This window comes from Macaca thibetana, chromosome 20 (assembly GCF_024542745.1).
Source record: "Macaca thibetana thibetana isolate TM-01 chromosome 20, ASM2454274v1, whole genome shotgun sequence".
Taxonomy (NCBI): Eukaryota; Metazoa; Chordata; class Mammalia; order Primates; family Cercopithecidae; genus Macaca; species Macaca thibetana.
Genome location: NC_065597.1, coordinates 10,376,821 through 10,395,798, shown reverse-complemented (window position 1 = coordinate 10,395,798; position 18,978 = coordinate 10,376,821). Strand labels below are relative to the sequence as shown.

Below are 18,978 nucleotides of genomic sequence, written 5' to 3'. Positions count from 1 at the left end.
GGGCGCGAGCTCGGCCTTTCCCGCCCTCCTAGCCAGTGAACTAACGGGATTCCCAGCGGGCCCTGTGAGTGGCTAGCGCCGGCCCCGCCTCCGGCAGTGGTTACCTCCACGCGCGCACTCGGGGACTAATCTTGGCTCCACCCCCTTCCTCGGCCCCGCCTCCGTCTGGCCCCGCCCCTCCAGCCGCGTCCGGTCCGGCCCGGCCCGAAGAGCGGAGCTATAGTGTGCTTGAGTAGAAGCTGCACTGGGGTCGGGACTCCGAGGCGCGCCGCGCGAGCCGGCCGCGGAGCCATGGCGGGCGGGGAAGATCGCGGGGACGAGGAGCCGGTATCAGTGGTGACCGTGAGGGTGCAGTACCTGGAAGACACCGACCCCTTCGCGTGTGCCAACTTCCCGGAGCCGCGCCGGGCCCCCACCTGCAGCCTGGACGGGGCGCTGCCCTTGGGCGCGCAGATACCCGCGCTGCACCGCCTGCTGGGAGCGCCGCTCAAGGTGAGGGGGGCCGGAGAAAGGTTGGGGCGATCGGGGGTTCAGGGTGGGCGCCATGAAAGCTGGTGGGAGGTGCCCCTCCTGAAGAGGCTGGAGCGAGTGTTCTCCTCCGGAAAAGTCTTGGGCTGGGGTCCCAGGGTCCACTCTGCCCCGCCTGCGGGGGAGTCCCCTCTCAAGTTGAGGGGAAACTGAAGAGGGGTGCTAGGAACTTGTCAAGCACCTGGGGAGGTGCTCGAGTTCCCCTCGCCGTCCGTCTGCCAGGGTGGCTTCCCTGGTCAGGATGACGGTAGCCGCTTGGGCCGTAGCGGACCCTGGAGGCGGAGCTGGGGAGGGACCAGCTTCCACCTGCTTCAGGTGAGGTGGGGGCGGGACCACGAGGAGGGGCGGGCCTGGCGCGGGCTACTAGAGGTGGCAGAGGTTTCCTGCGGTGTCAAGAAGCTGGATTGGGGCTTGACTCTGTAGGTCAATGGGAACTTGGGAGTGCCGGCCGAGGAGAGACTTCACGGGGTGAGGGGAGTCCCCGGGAAGCGGTCTGGCCCGGCATCCGCAGAGCGCAGGAGGCTGCACGGGTGGAAAAGCCCTTTGAGTCACCGCTCCCGCCCCCACCCCCGGACACTCGCCGCCCATCGGCCCGCGCCTGGAAGTGAGAGGGAGGGCCGGGCTAATTTTAAACCGCCGGCCTGCCCTACTTTGCTGCCGCCCCGAAGCCGACTTGTGCACAGTGCGGAAAGAGGCCCTTTTCCAGATGGCCAGCCTACCTCCTCTCCCCTCCCTCTCGCCGCCGTCAGCCCCCCGCAAGCAGCCCTTTCCGGCACGCTGTTTCCGGGCCAGGACTTTGGGAGGCACACTACCACCCCCACAGGCTCCACACCAGCCCGGCCGCCTAGACTGCTGGGGAAGAGAACTGCTGGGGAAGAGAGAGAGTCGGGGTGGGTGCCCTTCCCTGCTCCCAGCCTCAGCTGGGCGCCGAGTTGCGTAAACTTGCCCCTTGGGCCCAGGGTCTCCCCTGGAATGTGCCCCGGGCCCCCAGCCCGCATTCCTCGCGCTGCGGCCAGCCCCGCCTCTGAGCGCTGGCGGGAGGGGTGGTGAGACTATTGGCCTGGGGGGTGGCGCGTGTCCAGGCCAGAACCCCGGCTTCAAGGCCATGGCTGGAAGAATGCAGCACACTGCTCACCGCCAGAGTTTTGACGCAGCCCCCGCTTGTCCTGCCCTATTCGGAGGGGCAAATTGAGGTGTGCCTGGAAGAAGCGTGTGCAGCTGGCGGCCACCTCCCATTCAGGATGGGGGCTGGGAAGACAGGAGTGCTGAACTAAGACTGGTTCCCGCTCCCAGGCTCCCAAAGTCCGGGTCCTGAAATAAGGGTGGAGCACTAGAGAAAATATGGTATTCCTCTTATCCTGCCACTCAAGGATTGGACCTAGCCCTGACACCACCCCTGCATTTTTTTTTTTTTTTTTTTTTTTTTTAAGACGGATTCTGGCTGTGTCCCCCAGGCTGGAGTGCACTGGGGCTATCTTGGCTCACTGCAGCCTCCACCTCCCGGGTTCTAGCAATTCTCGTGCCTCAGCCTTCCAAGTAGCTGGGATTACAGGTGTGCACCACCACACCCAGCTAATTTTTGCATTTTTAGTAGAGACAGGGTTTCTCCATGTTGGCCAGCCTGGTCACAAACTCCTGACGGTGATCTGCCTACCTCAGCCTCCCAAAGTGCTGGGATTACAGACTTGAGCCATGGTGCCCGGCCCCTTGACACCCCTCTTCCCAACTGGGGGCAAGCCTGGTAGGTCAGCTGCAAGAAAGAGGCTCAGAACCACCCCTTCTGTCTCCCTCTCATGGGACCCCTGTCCCCACCCAACCCCACCAGGTGCTCTGCCCTGTGTTCCCTGCTCCTTAACTGAAGACACTACTGAGCTCTCGTGGAGAATATAAGTTCCTCATCCCCAATGCAGTCCTTCCTGGTCTCCCCGATTTAATGTTCTCCCACCTGGAGCACCTGAGGACTGCCTCCCCTCCCCCACAGGGATAAGGAGGCGGCACACTAGGTTACCACAAATGCCAGAAGCCAGGACTCCCTGGGGCTAGCAACTCTGCCAGGAATGGTCAGATGCACTGTGATGTGCTCAACCCAAATATAAACTGTGACCACAGCCCCAGAATAGAAGGCTGGAGGAAGAGGGGCTGAGAATAGGGCAGGGGCAGGGACATCAGAGAGCTGAGCGAGGGGGAGCAGGGCTCCTTGCAGGAAATGTCAACAGCTTGTTCCTCCCGTAGTCCTGTAAGTGGGTGCCCCAGAGTCACAGACATGACTCAGGCCTGTCTTGCTGGCCCTCTAGAGGGGAGAGGTGGCCCAGAAACTGGGACATCCCTGTCCCAAGCTGTAGGGCAGAAATAAGAGGAAGGGGTTCTCTACTCATTGCTTTGTCCTATGTACAGTTGTCCAGCAGAGGACAGGACACAGCCAAGTGGCCTCTGTCCTCCTGTGGGTACTGGCCCTGATCATCCCAGCAGATGAGCCCCGTCCCTGGGGATGTACAGAGGCCAGTCTGCTTTCTCCCTGGGGCTCCACCCACACACCCCATTGGGCAGAGCCTAACCCCTAGAGTTCCCTTGGGGGCTTCCTTTTTAAAGAGCTTTCAGATCTCAGAAACCCTTGCTCATTTCCTCCTAGTCTAGGAGGAAGCTCCTGGCCACAGCCTCTGACTCATCTCCTGGCCCTGGTTGGTGGAAGGGAGCCTGACAGTGCATTGGGCCAGGCCTAGTGTCCCTGGGGGAACTCAGGAGCGCCTTCCACCCCTCCAAAATATTCCCCCAGCTCAGGGACCTGCCTTTGCCCCAGGGGAGAATGTGTCCCTCTGGCCTTGCATCTCATCTCCTAATCTAGAGCTTCCCAGTTCTACCTTCCCTCTGGGAAGTGTCTCAGGAGCCTCTCCCTGATACCCAAGGTCTTACCACACCTGGTATAGCACCGACTTCTCCCTGAACTCCAGGTAGGGGGACCTGGGGTGCTTCTCTGACCCTGCTGCGAAGGCCAGGAAAGCCCTCTCCTCCTGGCAGTGGAGACAGCCCTATAAATCTGGTCATTACTAGCAACTTTGTTTCCCTAGCTATGGCTAAAAATAAGTAGGACAGGGGTGGCACTGTCCTGGAATGTTTCCTGACCCTATCCCAACCCACTCTAGCCTTTTTACATCTCAGGAGCCTTTGGGAGATTGTAGAAAATTGAGGTGTGGGCATGAGTCCTGGTCTCCTAGCCTCCCCTGGGGCTGGTCTATCCAATCTGCTGGTCATTCTGGAACAGAGTGGCTGAGCTGCAGCCTGGTGAGGGACCCTGACACCTAGGTTCTGGCAGAGGTAGATACTATTATCCTAGCTTGTATGGGGTGCGTGTGTCTTGGTGTTCCCTTACTGGAACTGGGAAGACCAGTTTGGGGTATTTGCAGAGTCCAGAAAACTAAGAGGATGTCTTCAGCTCTTGGCAATCGTGCTGGCCGCAGCCCTCACTCCACCTCCCCTCTAAGGTTCCTTGGAGCATTTCCAGGGCCCATCTGCCCAAGATTTGGTCAATTAGCCCTGGCTCCTGGCTGTGCACCCTGGGGCAATGCGCTCATTTTCTGATTCTTGGTTTCCCTATCTGTAAAAGGATTATTGGTAGAATCAAATGAAATATGTGGCTCAGGCTGGGCATGGTGGCTCATGCCTGTCATCTCAGCACTTTGGGAAGCCAAGGCCAGAGGACTGCTTGAGGCCAGGAGTTCAAGAACAGTGGGTGATATAGCAAGACCCTATTTCTATTAAATTAAAAAAAAAAAAAAAAGAAAGAAAAGAAAGAGGCAGCCCGGTGCCTGGCACAGAGGAAGCATAACAAAAGATAATAAAAGTGGATTTCCTTCCCCAAGGCCCATCCTTGTCATCTTATTCAGGAAGTCACACTCTAGTTGGAGACCCACGATAACAGGAAAGGAGGGTCTTCAGAACACAGGGTCCTGTGTTTATAGGAAAGGAGACAAAAGAGGCAATTAACCAATTATTTTCTAAAACAGAAGCCCTTCAGCCTATAATCCCGCCTCTTTTCCATCTTCCCTGTACCCTGCTCTGGTATGTTCAGTCTTACCTGATTACACTGTTATTAAAAATATTGGGTAAGACAGTCCAAAGAAACAAGGGAGAAAAAAATATATAATAGATATATGCAACAGATGTGTATATATGACAGATATATAGCTATATATAGATATAAATTATTGATATCTATAGACATCTACCTGTGTATTATAGATCTATATCTATATATTATATATAGATAGATAGATATCTAGAAAGAGACAGAGAAGTAGACACCATAGTCCCCTGAGCTTGACCCTGCATATAAAACCATATATAACCAGTTGGTTTTGGGTGCTCAGAAAAGCCTGAGCCTCAAGAGTCAAGAGAATAGTGGGCTGGAGGCCAAAGTGAGAAGCTGAGCCTGGAAAGAATGGGGGAAAGACTCCACCCCAAGACAGAGACCACAGAAGTGAGGAAGACAAGAGCCAGGCAGGTGTCAGGGATGTGGGCCCATACTACATGCTGACCTTAAGCCCTGTCAGCAAGGACCAGGGTTTGGGCTTATTCAGGCCTGGCCCAGCCACAGGGTGTGAGAAACAAGACCCAGAGGTTTGGCTCTCTCAGAAGGGTGACCTCAGGAAGGGGCCAGGGGTGTGAGGGACAAGTGCTATCCTGCTGGCAGGAAGTCTCCTGCTCTTTGCTGCTTGCCTGACTCTAGCCTACCACCCCACACTTCCACCCAGGACAGACAGCTGGGTGTGGGGAAACACTGTCCTGGAAGGCACTGGACTGCCTGTTTCCCAGGACCTCCCCAGAAATAGGGCCCTAGCAGGACTGGACAGGCAAAGTGGCTAAGGAGGACATTGCCACCACAGCGAAGGGACAGGGTTGAACCTGCTCAGCTGAGGAGACTAGAGAATGTGGACCGTTGGCCAGGCACGGTGGCTCACACCTGTAATCCCAGCACTTTGGGAGGCAGAAGCGAGCGGATCACTTGAAGTTAGGAGTTCAAGACCAGCCTGGATGACATGCTGAAACCCTGTCTCTACTAAAATTACAAAAATTAGCCATGGTGGTGCATGCCTGTAATCCCAGCTACTCGGGAGGCTGAGGTAGGAGAATCGCTTGAACCCAGGAGGCGGAGCTTGCAGTGAGCCGAGATCGCGCCACTGCACTCCAGCCTGGGAGACACAGCAAGACTCCATATCTAAAAAAAAAAAAAGGTGGACCATTTAACCTTCAGGACCCTGCCCCAGATGGATGCAGGTGTCCTAGAAGAAGAGGGACATTCTCTGCTCCCTTGGGATTACAGTATGCAAGGAGGCAGGACAGCGTGGTGGGCCTGACCTTTCTGGGGCTGTGCTGCTTCGGCCTGTGTTGGCCAGTGCATACCCGATCTTATACCTGGGTGTGTAAGCAGTTACCAGGTGTAACATGTTTTCCCTTCCCGTTTATCTTTATAGCACTCTGCCCCTCCCCTTTCTTAGCCCCCATGGAAGTTGTGATTCCACATTCATGAGCTTTTTCTGACTCAAATCTGTCTGTCTGCCCATCTGCCCCACTGGGCTGGAAGGGAAGGCAGAGGCAGTGTCTGATTCCTCCTAGGTCCTCTGCATCTAAAACCAGCCTGGTCATGAATGTTCAAATGAATGAGATGTTCTATATGTGTGTGATTCGAGGGGATCCCTGACGGGGGTGACTCTGGGGTAGATGTGTTCTTCTAGGGTCCCAGAATCTTCCAGGCCAAGGGAAGGAGATGTGGCTATGCCTGAATGGGGGTGGGGTAGTAGGCTGCTGAGTCACCATGTGGGAAGAGATCAGGAAGAATGTGGGCTGCCCTCAGCTGAGCTGGCCCTGGACAAGATACCCCAGCCCTCGGGCCTTGCTGCCCCTTCTCAGGCCTGTTCCCAGTAGGCCCTGGAGAAGATGACTCTGCTCCCAGGGAGGGGAAAGCAGCCAGGCCCGCCCAAGGCACCCTGGGGAGGGCAGGCAGCCAGGCAGGAAGTGGGACAGAGAACAGGCTGGAGTGTTTGTCCTATGTCCCAGGTCCCAGGCGGGTGGGGGAAGGGGGTCACCCAAGGGCCCCACATGTTAAACTGTGGGGAAAGAGCCAGGTCAGGCTCTAAGGCAGGAGCAAGGGGTGCTAAACAGAGGCGGGGGCTGGGGCAGGAACTGGACTCCCTTTTTCTCCAGGGGACCAAGGCCAGTTGGAAGCCCTTGGGCGGGGTCCAGAAGAGGGCAGGGCTGACCAAACAGCAGGACAAATGTTGGAATTGACATTGCCTAGTAAGATGGAGACCAGAAGACCCCCTGCCTCTCCAGAGGTGGGCTCTCCCTGGGCCAAGGCATCTCAAGGGCCAGAGCCACTTAAGTCAAGGGGACTTTGCTGAACCTTCATGCCTGTACTGTGCAATGGGGGGAGGTGTCTGGGAGAGGCAGAGTGCCACCCTCTGACACACGGGAGTCACCTCCCTCAGGTTTCTCTACAGGCACTTCTCAAGGGGCTAAGTGCCATGCCCTGTGGCGGGGGAGGAGAGCCTGGGGAGGGAAACATGGACACGTGGATGGAGCATGTGCCTGCTTGTTACAAAGGCAGGCTTTGGGGTCCTACTGTAGACTGAGTCAGATTCTAAAGTGTTTTGTTTCATTTTGTTTTTTGAGATGGAGTCTCGCTCTGTCTCCCAGGCTGGAGTGCAATGGCATAATCTCGGCTCACTGCAACCTCTGCCTCCTGGATTCAAGCGATTCTCCTGCTTCAGCCTCCCCAGTAGCTGGGATTACAGGCACCTGCCATCTTGCCTGGCTAATTTTTGTATTTTTGTAGAGACAGGGTTTCACTATGTTGGCCAGGCTGGTCTCGAACTCCTGACCTCAGGCAATCCACCCTCCTTAGCCTCCCAAAGTGCTGAGATTACAGGAGTGAGTCACCACGCCTGGCCTAAAGTTGGTTTTTTAATAGGTCCCTTGGGTGTCTCTGAGGTCCAGCTAGGACCATTGTAACTGTAGCCCGCCTTGGGGGAGGGCAAAGACCCTGAAATCTGGTGGACTGGGAAGTCTATGGATCAGACACTGTCTTCACCCTCTTACTCACTGAGACACACGCACACACAGACACACTCTCCCAGGTGGGTTTGCGCCTCCCAGCCATCTTAACACTTTCTCTCTGGGGCTTCTTTGTGACTACAGCTTATCACCCCACAGGGCTGTGAGCTTCCTGGAAGGCAGGAACTTCCTCCCATCTTCTCTCCATTCCCCTTCCTCATCTGTGTTTATTAGCTCAACAAGTCCTAGTGAGTGCTTACTGTGTGTCGGGTGCTATGCCAGGCTCTACAGATAAAGCAGGGAGCAAGACAGACGGAGTGCCTGAACCCAGAGAATGAAGCTAGAGGAGGAGACCAGTGGCTCAGATATTAGAATGCTGTGTGGAAGGTCTCGGAGGGGAGCATACATACAGGGTGGAGTGGGTTGCATAGCAACCTAAAGAATAGGTAGGTGTCAGCCAAGAGAGGAGATGGTACAAACAAAGGCCAAGAAAGCCTGGTGCCTGACACAGATGGGCTTGAGAAGCAAATGCTGAAGGAATGCACAGCTGTAGTGCAGACCCTGTGTCTCTCTGCCACCCCCCAAGTGGTAGGTAAGAGGTCAGGGGTCTTCATACATTTCCCTGCCACCTCTTCCTCAGTCTCACAGCTGTTCCTTTTGCCCCCAGTTGGAGGATTGTGCTCTGCAAGTGTCTCCCTCTGGATACTACCTGGACCCTGAGCTGTCCCTGGAAGAGCAGCGGGAGATGCTGGAGGGCTTCTATGAAGAGATCAGGTCAGAACTGATGGGGCCAGGGAGGCAAGGTTACCCCCACCCTTGCCAGGGGCTGGCTCAAATGTCAGCAGCTGAGACACTCGATCACTAGCCTGGGCCATGGGTCACCTCCTGCCCCAGGGAAGTGTGCCAAGAGAATTCTAAAGCCTAGCCAGTGTTACCTGCTGCCCAAGGTGGGAGTCAGGGGCTCTCCCACATACCTGAGATACCTGTGTTTGCACCAACCCTCTTGTCTGACCAACCCTTGGGTCCTTGGAGGAGCAGCTGGGAGGAACAAGCTGGGCTGGGGCTGGCATGGGGAGGTCTTTGGCTCCCTTGGCTTGTGGGGAGGGATGCTGAGGGATGGGCTGGGAGCTGCTGACGGAGATCCTTGATTTCAGCAAAGGGCGGAAGCCCACACTGATCCTTCGGACCCAGCTCTCTGTGAGGGTCAACGCTATCTTGGGTGAGTGTGTGAGGGCATCCGTGTCCAGCAGCACCTCCTCCCCATAGCCCAGTTGGCTCACTTTCAGGCCTGTGCTGAACAGTGGGCAAAGTATGTTTAGCTGGATGTGCTCTCCCTCTCCCTATCCTGACCTCTCCTTCCAGGGCCAGGGTGGGAGTGGAGGGGGATTCAAGAATGTTAGAACAAGGCCGGGCGCGGTGGCTCATACCTGTAATCCCAGCACTTTGGGAGGTCAAGGTAGGTGGATCACGAGGTCAGGAGATTGAGACCATCCTGGCTAACACGGTGAAACCCCATCTCTACTAAAAATAAAAAAAATTAGCCGGGCGTGGTGGCGGGCACCTGTAGTCCCAGCTACTTGGGAGGCTGAGGCAGGAGAATGCCGTGAACCCAGGAGGCGGAGCTTGCAGTGAGCTGAGATGGTGCCACTGCACTCCAGCCTGGGCAACAGAGCAAGACTCCATCTCAAAAAAAAAAAAAAAAGAATGTTAGAACAGACTGGGCGTGGTAGCTCATGCCTGCAATGCCAGTGTTTTGAGAGGTCAAGGTGGGAGAATTGCTTGAGGCTAGGAGTTTGAGGCTGCAGTGAGCTATGACTGTGCCACTGCACTCCACACTCCACCTGAGTGACAGAGTGAGACCTGTCTCTTAGACCAAAAAAAAGAAAATTATAGCCGGGCGCGGTGGCTCAAGCCTGTAATCCCAGCACTTTGGGAAGCCGAGACGGGCGGATCACGAGGTCAGGAGATCGAGACCATCCTGGCTAACACGGTGAAACCCCGTCTCTACTAAAAAATACAGAAAACTAGCCGGGTGAGGTGGCGGGCGCCTGTAGTCCCAGCTACTGGGGAGGCTGAGACAGGAGAACGGCGTGGACCCGGGAGGCGGAGCTTGCAGTGAGTTGAGGTCCGGCCACTGCACTCCAGCCTGGCCGACAGAGCGAGACTCCGTCTCAAAAAAAAAAAAAAAAAAAAAAAAATTTATATATATATATATTAGACTATTCTTTGGTGGAGAGTTGTGGTTGTATCCAAGTAGAGGAAGACAGTGAGTCTGTGTCCCATTGACGGTTTCATACCCTACCTTTTGCAGAAAAGCTGTATGGCTCCAGTGGCCCTGAGCTCCGCCGCTCCCTCTTCTCATTGAAGCAGATCTTCCAGGTGAGGCCTCGCAGTGGGCTGGGAGTAAGTGTGTAGCCCAAGCCTCCCTAAACTCCCCCATGGTGCCTCCAGGAGGACAAAGACCTCGTGCCTGAATTCGTGCATTCGGAGGGGCTGAGCTGCCTGATCCGTGTGGGTGCTGCTGCCGACCACAACTACCAGAGCTACATCCTTAGAGGTCAGCCCCTTCCCTCCCCCATGACCCCTGCTCCAGCGACCCTCGCTGACTCTGCCCATCCCTGTGTCCCCAGCGCTCGGCCAGCTGATGCTCTTTGTGGATGGAATGCTGGGGGTGGTGGCCCACAGTGAGACTATTCAGTGGCTGTACACATTGTCTGCCAGCCTGGTAAGTGGCTCTCCACCCAGCCTTATACCCTTTGCCTAGTGCTTCTCTCTGGGCCTCAGTTTCCCGTTCTGCAAAGTGGGCTGGAAGGGAGTGAATCTAAGCCTCTCTTAAGCCTAGAAGGCACTTCAGTGCCTGGGCCTGAAGCCAGGGTCATTCTGCCTAGATTCTCTCTGGGTCCAGCCCCAGCAGCCCTTCCCCTTCCCCAGCAACAGCTGGCACAGGTCTGGCCTAAGCCCCACTCATATGTGCTGACCTCTCCCCTCAGTCCCGCTTGGTGGTGAAGACAGCCCTGAAGCTGCTGTTGGTGTTTGTAGAATACTCCGAAAACAACGCACCGCTGTTCATCTGTGCAGTGAACTCTGTGGCCAGCGCCACCGGTCAGAGACTGTCCCTTCTCCCCCACCACTCAGAGCCCTCTCTCCTACCCATCCCCCCATGACTGCTCCACTTTCTGTGTGGCAGGCGCTCCTCCCTGGGCCAATCTGGTATCCATCCTGGAGGAGAAGAATGGCACTGACCCTGAGTTGTTGGTGTACACGGTCACCCTCATCAACAAGGTCTGGCCAAGGACTGGGTACCAGCTCTGGGATGCTCAGGCTCCTGACCTCCCCACCAACCTCAGCCTTGCCTTCTTATCCCTGCCCTCCAGACGCTGGCGGCGCTCCCGGACCAGGACTCCTTCTACGATGTGACAGATGCACTGGAGCAGCAGGGCATGGAAGCGCTGGTCCAGCGCCACCTGGGCACTGCAGGCACTGACGTCGACCTGCGCACGCAACTTGTGCTCTACGAGGTGGGCCGGGCCCTACGCTCTGAGGGGGATTGGAAGGAAGGAAGAGAGAAGCGCTGTCCCCAGCGCCCCACCCCACCTGCATGCATGTTAACCACTTTCTTACATCCTGGTGCACCTCTGCTAGAACGCCCTGAAATTGGAGGATGGAGACATCGAAGAAGCCCCAGGCGGCGGTGGGCGGCGGGAACGACGAAAGCCTTCTTCTGAGGAGGGCAAGAGGAGCCGCCGTTCGCTGGAAGGCGGGGGCTGCCCCGCGCGTGCCCTGGAACCTGGGTAAGTACGAGCCTCCGTAGATGGTGAAGGGTGGATCTACTAGCCAAGGCCCTGTGAGCTGTCAAGCCCTGACCCCAAACCCCTCAGGCCCCGCCCCACAGACAGCCCCACCTCCCCCACTGGCCCTGCCCTACCGACAGGCCCCACCTCCAGCCCCGCAGGCCCCACCCCACTGACAGCCCCCGCCTCCAGCTTCTCAGGCCCCAACCCACTGACAGCCCCTGCCTTCAGCCCCACAGGCCCCGCCTCACCGGTAGGCCCCACCTCTTTCACCAGCCCCGCCCCGCTGACAGGCCCCACCTCCAGCCCTGTGGGCCCTCCCTCCGGCCTCCGAGCTTCAGTGAACCTTTTTCCTACCATCTCTGTGGCACCCTCAGCTGACACCTCCAGCGAGAGGAGCATCTACAAGTAAGCAGGGAGACAGAAGTCACCCTGGAGTCCTCTCTCCCACTGTCCCTCCGCTTTGCGCCCCTCCATGGGCACTCAGCCTCCTCTGCCCAAACGCGTGCTTTCTCTCTCTTTCCAGACTTCACCAAACTGCTCCCGCTTGGTAAGTGACTGCCAGCGGGTGGGGTTAGGCTCTGACTAGATCTCCTCCTCCTGTGGTCTCCTCTCCTCCGACATTCTGCCTGTCTTTGCCTCTTGTCATGTCTCCCGCCCCCATCTGTCACTCCCTTGTTCTGCTGCCTCCATCTCTTCTGGCACCCTGTCCTGCTCCATGTCAGTCTCTCCCCTCCACTTCTAGTTTCCTCGTGTCATGCCTTGCCCCGCTTCCCACTGTGGCTGGGAAGGAACCCCAATATCACTGCCCAGCTCTGTGTGGGTATGAGCAACCACGGAGCTGGCACCACAGTTACCATCTCTTCTCTCATCCTCCCTACCCAGGGCCCCTGAGAGCCCACCTGTCCCCCAATCCCCTCCTGGGAAGGCCAGTTTGGAGTAAGTACAGAGGCCGGCCTGCCAGGCCTGCCATGTGCTCAGGGCTTCAGCATTGCTTCCCCCAGCAGGGGTTCCACGTGCCTGATGCAACCAAAGCTAGGGAACTCAGGCCTATCCTCTTCCAGACATATGCCCCCTCAGTAACCTAAAGGCTAAGCACTGGGAACAAATTCACTGGGGTCACAGTGGTCCCTGTGCTTCAATAGCAACACCTTAGCAGCCAGAGATGGGGATGTGGACGCCCAACCTGGGGCTCATTCTGCCATGTCCTCAGCTCAGGACCGAGGAGGGAGGGGACCTAGGGTGCTGTGTGGTGTAGGGGTAGAGGGGTAACCTAAGGCTGAGGGAAAGGCAGGGACTGAGAGCCAATAGAGGAGGGGCCAGAAAAGAGACACTGGATTGCACCCATTATTTCAGCATAAACTGAGGGTCCACTGTTTACCACGTCCTTTTTTTTTTTTTATGAGACGGAGTCTTGCTCTGTCTCCAAGGCTGGAGTGCAGTGGTGTAATCTCAGCCCACTGCAACCTCTGCCTTCCAGGTTCAAGCAATTCTCCTGCCTCAGCCTCCCAAGTAGCTGGGATTATAGGCCTGCACCATGACACCTGGGTAATTTTTGTATTTTTAGTAGAGACAGGGTTTCACCATGTTGGCTAGGCTGGTCTCTAACTCCTGACTTCAAGTAATCCACCCACCTCTGCCTCCCAAAGTGCTGGGATTACAGGCGTGAGCCACGGCACCTGGCCTGTTTACCAGGCCCTTTCCTAGGCATAGGCTCCCAGAAGCTACCAGACATGCTAAGGGAGGGACAGCCTGATATGCCCATTGGGACAGCTATCCCCTTCCCCTGCTCTAAGAGTCCTTGTCTAGACTCAAGACACCAGCCTGGGCAACATAGCAAGACCTCATCTCTACAAAGAAATTTTTAAAAATTTGGCTGGGTGCATCATTCATACCTGTAATCCCAGCTCTTCAGGAGGCTGAGGTGGGAGGATTGGTTGAGGCCAGGAATTCAAGGCCAGCCTGAACAACATAGCGAGACCCTGTCTCCTCAAAAAAATTTAAAAATTAGCTGGGTGTGGTGGCACATGTCTGTAGTCCCAGCCACTTGGGAGGTTGAGGGTCAAGCCCAGGAGATTGAGGCTGCAGTGAGCTATGATCACACCACTGTACTCCAGCCTGGGTGACTGACAGACCCTGTCTCTAAAAAACAAACAAACAAACAAAAAATCAGGACAGTGAACATGAACGAGGTTGCAATTTAGATGTTAAGTAGAACTTCTCCCTGTATTTTCATCTGGGAATGCAGGGTTGGTAGTAATCCTCCCCAGATGTGGAGGACTGAAGAAGGGCTGGCCTTGGTGGGCGCGGTTCTGGTCTGCTCAGTGCATGGACTGTTCCCCATGTGTCTGTGTGTGCCTGCAATTGGGGGTGGTGTCCAGGGGCTCAGCAAGGCATGTGTACCTGGGCTGGGGTGTGTCAGACACTGTCACTGACAAGCACCTTCCCTCAGAGCCCGGTTCCTGGAGAATGTGGCAGCAGCAGAAACAGAGAAGCAGGTTGCGCTGGCCCAGGGCCGGGCAGAGACATTGGCCGAGGCCATGCCCAGTGAGGCAGATGGACACCCAGGTGAGTAGGTGGGTGGGCAGGCAGAGCCTGCCTGTTGCTCTGTTGCCCCACAGGGGGCATGGCACTGACAGCTCCTTACCTTTCTTTAGATGCCCGGCAACTCTGGGACTCCCCAGAGACAGCACCTGCACCCAGAACACCCCAGAGCCCTGCCCCCTGTGTCCTGCTCCGGGCCCAGCGAAGCCTTGAGCCAGAGCCCAAGGAGCCACTGATGCCAGCAAGCCCCAAGGCTGAGCCCATCTGGGAGCTCCCTACTCGTGCACCCAACCTCTCTATTGGGGACCTGGACTTTTCAGATCTAGGGGAGGAGGAAGACCAGGACATGCTGAATGTAGAGTCTGTGGAGGCTGGGAAAGAGGTCCCAGCTCCCGCACCCCCACTGCCCCTACTCTCGGGAGTCCCTCCACCTCCCCCACCTCCACCTCCCCCATCCATCAAAGGCCCGTTCCCACCACCTCCACCTCTACCTCTGGCTGCCCCTCTTCCCCATTCATTGCCTGACAGCTCAGCCGTCCCCACCAAGAGGAAGACGGTAAAACTTTTCTGGCGTGAGCTAAAGCTGGGTGGGGGCCATGGAATCTCTGCAAGCCGCTTTGGGCCCTGCGCCACCCTCTGGGCTTCACTGGAGCCTGTCTCAGTGGACACAGCCCGGCTGGAACACCTCTTTGAGTCTCGTGCCAAAGAGGTGCTGCCCTCCAAGGTAAATCCACTCATCTGCAAGGCAGCCCCACTGGAGGCGGGAGGGAATCAGAGCTCAAGGATCTGACCTGTTGGAGCCAGTCACTCACTTCCCACATGGGGAAACTAAGACAAAGAAAGGAGTAGGGAATTGTCCAAGGTCTCCTAACAAGGGATCAGCAGTGCCCCAACTAGAATCTAAACTTGGCCGGGCATGGTGGCTCACGCCTGTAATCCGAGAGTTTGAGACCAGCCTGTGCAACATAGTGAGACCTTATCTCTACTAAAAGTTGGGCCGGGCGCAGTGGCTCATGCCTGTAATCCCAGGACTTTGAGAGGCCGAGGCAGGTGGATCATTTGAGTTCAGAAGTTTGACACCAGCTTGGTCAAACTGGCGAAACCCCATCTCTACTGAAAATAGAAAATTAGCCAGGCGTGGTGGTGGGCACCTGTAATCCCAGCTATTTGGGAGATTGAGGCAGGAGAATCGCTTGAACCCGGGAGGTAGAGGTTGCAGTGAGTCGAGATCGCGCCATTGCACTACAGCCTGGGGGACAAGAGCAAGACTTCGTCTCAAAGATAAATAAGTAAATAAAAATAAATAAATAAATAAATATTTAAAAAAAAAAAATTGGCCGGGCATGGTGGCTCACCCCTGTAATCCCAGCACTTTGGGAGGCCAAGGCAGGCAGATCACTTGAGACCAGGAGTATGAGACCAGCCTGGCCAACATGGTGAAACCCTGTCTCTACTGAAAATATGAAAATTAGCTGGGTGTGGTGGCTCATGCCTGCAATGCCAGCTACTTGGGAGGCTGAGGCAGGAGAATGGCTTGAACCTGGGAGGCGGAAAAACAAAAAGTTAAAAAAAAAAAAAAAAGTTGGTTATGGTGGTACACACCTGTAATCCCAGCTACTTGGGAGGCTGAGGCAGGAAGATCCCAGAAGCTAAGCTGCAGTGCGCTATGATGGCACCACTGCACTCCAGCCTGGGTGGTAGAGCGAGGTCCTGTCTCAAAAGAATCTAAGCTCATCCCCATGCCTTACACATCCCAGGTTGCCAGTTTGTCAGTTGTGGGATCATTTGGCAATCTAGAGGAGGACCTTGCAGTGCCCTCTTAGATTGCTGTCCCAGCTAGTCCCTTCCTCTGTCTTTTTTTTTTTTTTTTTTTTGAGAGATGGAGTCTTGCTCAGTTGCCCAGGCTGGAGTGCAGTGGTGTGATCTCAGCTCACAGCTCACTGCAAGCTCCGCCTCCTGGGTTCACGCCATTCTCCTGCCTCAGCCTCCTGAGTAGCTGGGATTACAGGCACCAGCCACTACGCCCGGCTGATTTTTTTTGTATTTTTAGTAGAGATGGGGTTTCACCATGTTAGCCAGAATGGTCTCCATCTCCTGACCTCATGATCCAACTGCCTTGGCCTCCCAAAGTGCTGGGATTACAGGCATGAGCCACTGCGCCTGGCCCCCTTCCTCAGTCTTACACTGCCCTTCCCCCAACCATGCAGAAAGCTGGTGAGGGCCGCCGGACAATGACCACAGTACTGGACCCCAAACGCAGCAATGCCATCAACATCGGCCTAACCACACTGCCACCTGTGCATGTCATTAAGGCTGCCCTGCTCAACTTTGATGAGTTTGCTGTCAGCAAGGATGGCATAGAGGTGGGGTCACCCAGCTATGGGTGTGGGAGGGAGGTCTGGCCTTCTCCTTTGGTAGGTGGGCATTTCCTGTCCCTCTAGTGGTGGGCATGGGCTTGGCCTTTCTGCAGGGCAGTCCCCAGACTCTGGGGCCTCCCCTAGATGACTGAGGGTCGGGTCAAGACCAATGCCTGAGGCTTCAGGCCTGCACTGAGTGGGGCATGTCAGGCTCTGGCTACATCCTCAGAAGCTACTGACCATGATGCCCACGGAGGAAGAGCAGCAGAAGATTGAGGAAGCCCAGCTGGCCAACCCTGACATACCCCTGGGCCCAGCCGAGAACTTCCTGATAACTCTTGCCTCCATTGGCGGCCTCGCTGCTCGTCTACAACTCTGGGCCTTCAAGCTGGACTATGACAGCATGGAACGGGTACCTGGATCTTGGAGTGGGACAGACAGTAGGGACAGGTAAGCATCATGACCACGTAGTCTAAGAGTCCCTGGTCTCCCATACCAGGAAATTGCTGAGCCACTGTTTGACCTGAAAGTGGGTATGGAACAGCTGGTACAGAATGCCACCTTCCGCTGCATCCTGGCTACCCTCCTAGCTGTGGGCAACTTCCTCAATGGATCCCAGGTGAGTGAGAGTACATGGGGACTAGGGGGAGTCAGGGTTCTGGAGCCAACCAGGCCCAGGCTCAGAAAGGGTCCTTTCAGAGCAGCGGCTTTGAGCTGAGCTACCTGGAGAAGGTGTCAGAGGTGAAAGACACGGTGCGCCGACAGTCACTGCTACACCATCTCTGCTCCCTAGTGCTCCAGACTCGGCCTGAGTCCTCCGACCTCTATTCAGAAATCCCTGCCCTGACCCGCTGTGCCAAGGTTAGCACCTGCCAGAATCAACCAAGGCTGGACGAGGCATGAGAAGCGCTGCTTCCTGGGCCTGGCTCCTCCCTCTTCTCCCTATCTGGGCTGCTATGCCAGGGCTTCCTCCAGCCACCTGGGTGTGAGCTATGCCTTCTGCCAGAAATGTTCTTTCCTCTATTGGCCTGGCCACACCTACCCAGTCTTTGGGTCTGTTGAACTGCCACTTCCCCCAATAAACCTTCTGTTCCTCATTCAAATCAAATGGACTTGTGTCTCTTGCACTAGTCTATGAACTTTTGAATGTCTGTGTCCTCAGGGCCCAAGCTGGCCAGTCTGGCTCAGAGGCAGCCTCGGGCCGTGTCTTATCTACAGGGTGTTGGGGGACAGTATGTACACCCCCTTGCTTTCTCAGGTGGACTTTGAACAGCTGACTGAGAACCTGGGGCAGCTGGAGCGCCGGAGCTGGGCAGCTGAGGAGAGCCTGCGGAGCTTGGCCAAGCATGAGCTCGCCCCAGCCCTGCGTGCCCGCCTCACCCACTTCCTGGCCCAGCGTGCCCGCCGTGTTGCCTTGCTGAGGATAGTGCACCGCCGTGTCTGCAATAGGTAGGGGCATGGACCCAAGAGAGGCAGGACGGCCACCACCCTCCCTCAGACAACAAGCAGGACTCACCGTCCCTCCCCACTCTGACCTGCCTAGGTTCCATGCCTTCCTGCTTTACCTGGGCTACACCCCGCAGGCGGCCCGTGAAGTTCGCATCACGCAGTTCTGCCACACGCTGCGGGAATTTGCGCTTGAGTATCGGACTTGCCGGGAACGAGTACTACAGCAGCAGCAGAAGCGGGCCACATACCGTGAGCGTAACAAGACCCGGGGACGCATGATCACTGAGGTGGGTGCCCTTCCAGGTCTTAGTCTTCACTGCCACCTCCTTGGTTTCCTTCACTCCTCCCAGCTCACCCTTCTTCTTTCTTCAGACAGAGAAGTTCTCAGGTGTGGCTGGGGAAGCCCCCAACAACCCCTCTGTCCCAGTAGCAGTGAGCAGTGGGCCAGGCCGGGGAGATGCTGACAGTCATGCTAGTATGAAGAGTCTGCTGACCAGCAGGCCTGAGGACACCACACACAATCGCCGCAGCAGAGGTGAGGCTCATAGCTGCTGTGGGGAATGGGCTCCAGGGCCACCTTGGCCTGACCTTCCTATCTGGCCTCCCTCAGGCATGGTCCAGAGCAGCTCCCCAGTCATGCCCACAGTGGGGCCCTCCACTGTACCCCCAGAAGAACCCCCAGGCTCCAGTTTACCCAGTGATACATCAGATGAGATCATGGACCTTCTGGTGCAGTCAGTGACCAAGAGCAGTCCTCGTGCCTTAGCTGCTAGGGAACGCAAGCGTTCCCGCGGCAACCGCAAGTCTTGTAAGTAACCCCCCACAACCCCGCTGCCCACCTGAACCCCATCAACTCCCTCCAACCCTACTGTGTCCCTGCAGTGAGACGGACGTTAAAGAGTGGGCTCGGAGATGACCTGGTGCAGGCACTGGGACTAAGCAAGGGTCCTGGCCTGGAGGTGTGAAGGTGCTGCATCCCGGAAATCTATCTGGACCCTGGACTGCAGTGCAAGAGATGATAGAATGAGGAAGGCCCAGAGCAGAATTCTGGCCCCAGAACTCTGTGCCCAGGAGCCAAGCCTTAAGCAGTATTAGCTGTGTGTGTGCATGTAAGTGTGTGTGTGTACGTGCATGTGCATGTGTGTGAGCTCCTTGAACTCACAGAGCAAAATAAAATTTTCTTAACTAATCCAACAGGCTTTCTCTTCTTTCAGGGTCCCCACTAGGCTGGGTCTGTAGCAGGAGGGAAATCCCATAGGACC

The 18,978-nt window shown here is 56.3% G+C and overlaps 1 protein-coding gene across 5 annotated transcripts; it reads left to right on the top strand.

Annotated features, from left to right (window-relative positions):
• Positions 1-168: 168 nt before the first annotated feature.
• On the top strand, positions 169-18,910 carry FHOD1 (formin homology 2 domain containing 1). Of its 5 annotated transcripts, none has more exons than XM_050774903.1 (24): positions 169-492; positions 8,243-8,349; positions 8,730-8,794; positions 9,887-9,954; positions 10,027-10,132; positions 10,206-10,300; positions 10,566-10,677; positions 10,763-10,857; positions 10,950-11,093; positions 11,218-11,366; positions 11,643-11,774; positions 11,893-11,916; positions 12,252-12,305; positions 13,819-13,934; positions 14,024-14,634; positions 16,118-16,273; positions 16,497-16,679; positions 16,767-16,886; positions 16,967-17,128; positions 17,526-17,716; positions 17,811-18,003; positions 18,089-18,251; positions 18,327-18,524; positions 18,599-18,910. In XM_050774903.1, the coding sequence occupies exons 1-24, from the start codon at positions 292-294 to the stop codon at positions 18,679-18,681; spliced, it is 3,528 nt and encodes a 1,175-aa protein (XP_050630860.1). In that variant the 5' UTR covers positions 169-291; the 3' UTR covers positions 18,682-18,910. The 5 variants fall into 5 exon arrangements, with proteins under 5 accessions (XP_050630860.1, XP_050630859.1, XP_050630861.1 ...); XM_050774902.1 differs by having other exon boundaries at positions 11,598-11,774; XM_050774904.1 differs by lacking the exons at positions 11,893-11,916; positions 12,252-12,305 and having other exon boundaries at positions 11,598-11,774.
• The last annotated feature ends 68 nt before the right edge of the window (positions 18,911-18,978 follow it).

Bases quoted from the DNA above. Each gene is read 5' to 3' on its own strand.
- FHOD1 (XM_050774902.1), top strand. From the start codon at position 292: ATGGCGGGCGGGGAAGATCGCGGGGACGAGGAGCCGGTATCAGTGGTG. The intron at 16,887-16,966 runs GTGAGTGAGAGT...GGGTCCTTTCAG, and splicing joins ACTTCCTCAATGGATCCCAG to AGCAGCGGCTTTGAGCTGAG. The intron at 17,717-17,810 runs GTAGGGGCATGG...TGACCTGCCTAG, and splicing joins CACCGCCGTGTCTGCAATAG to GTTCCATGCCTTCCTGCTTT.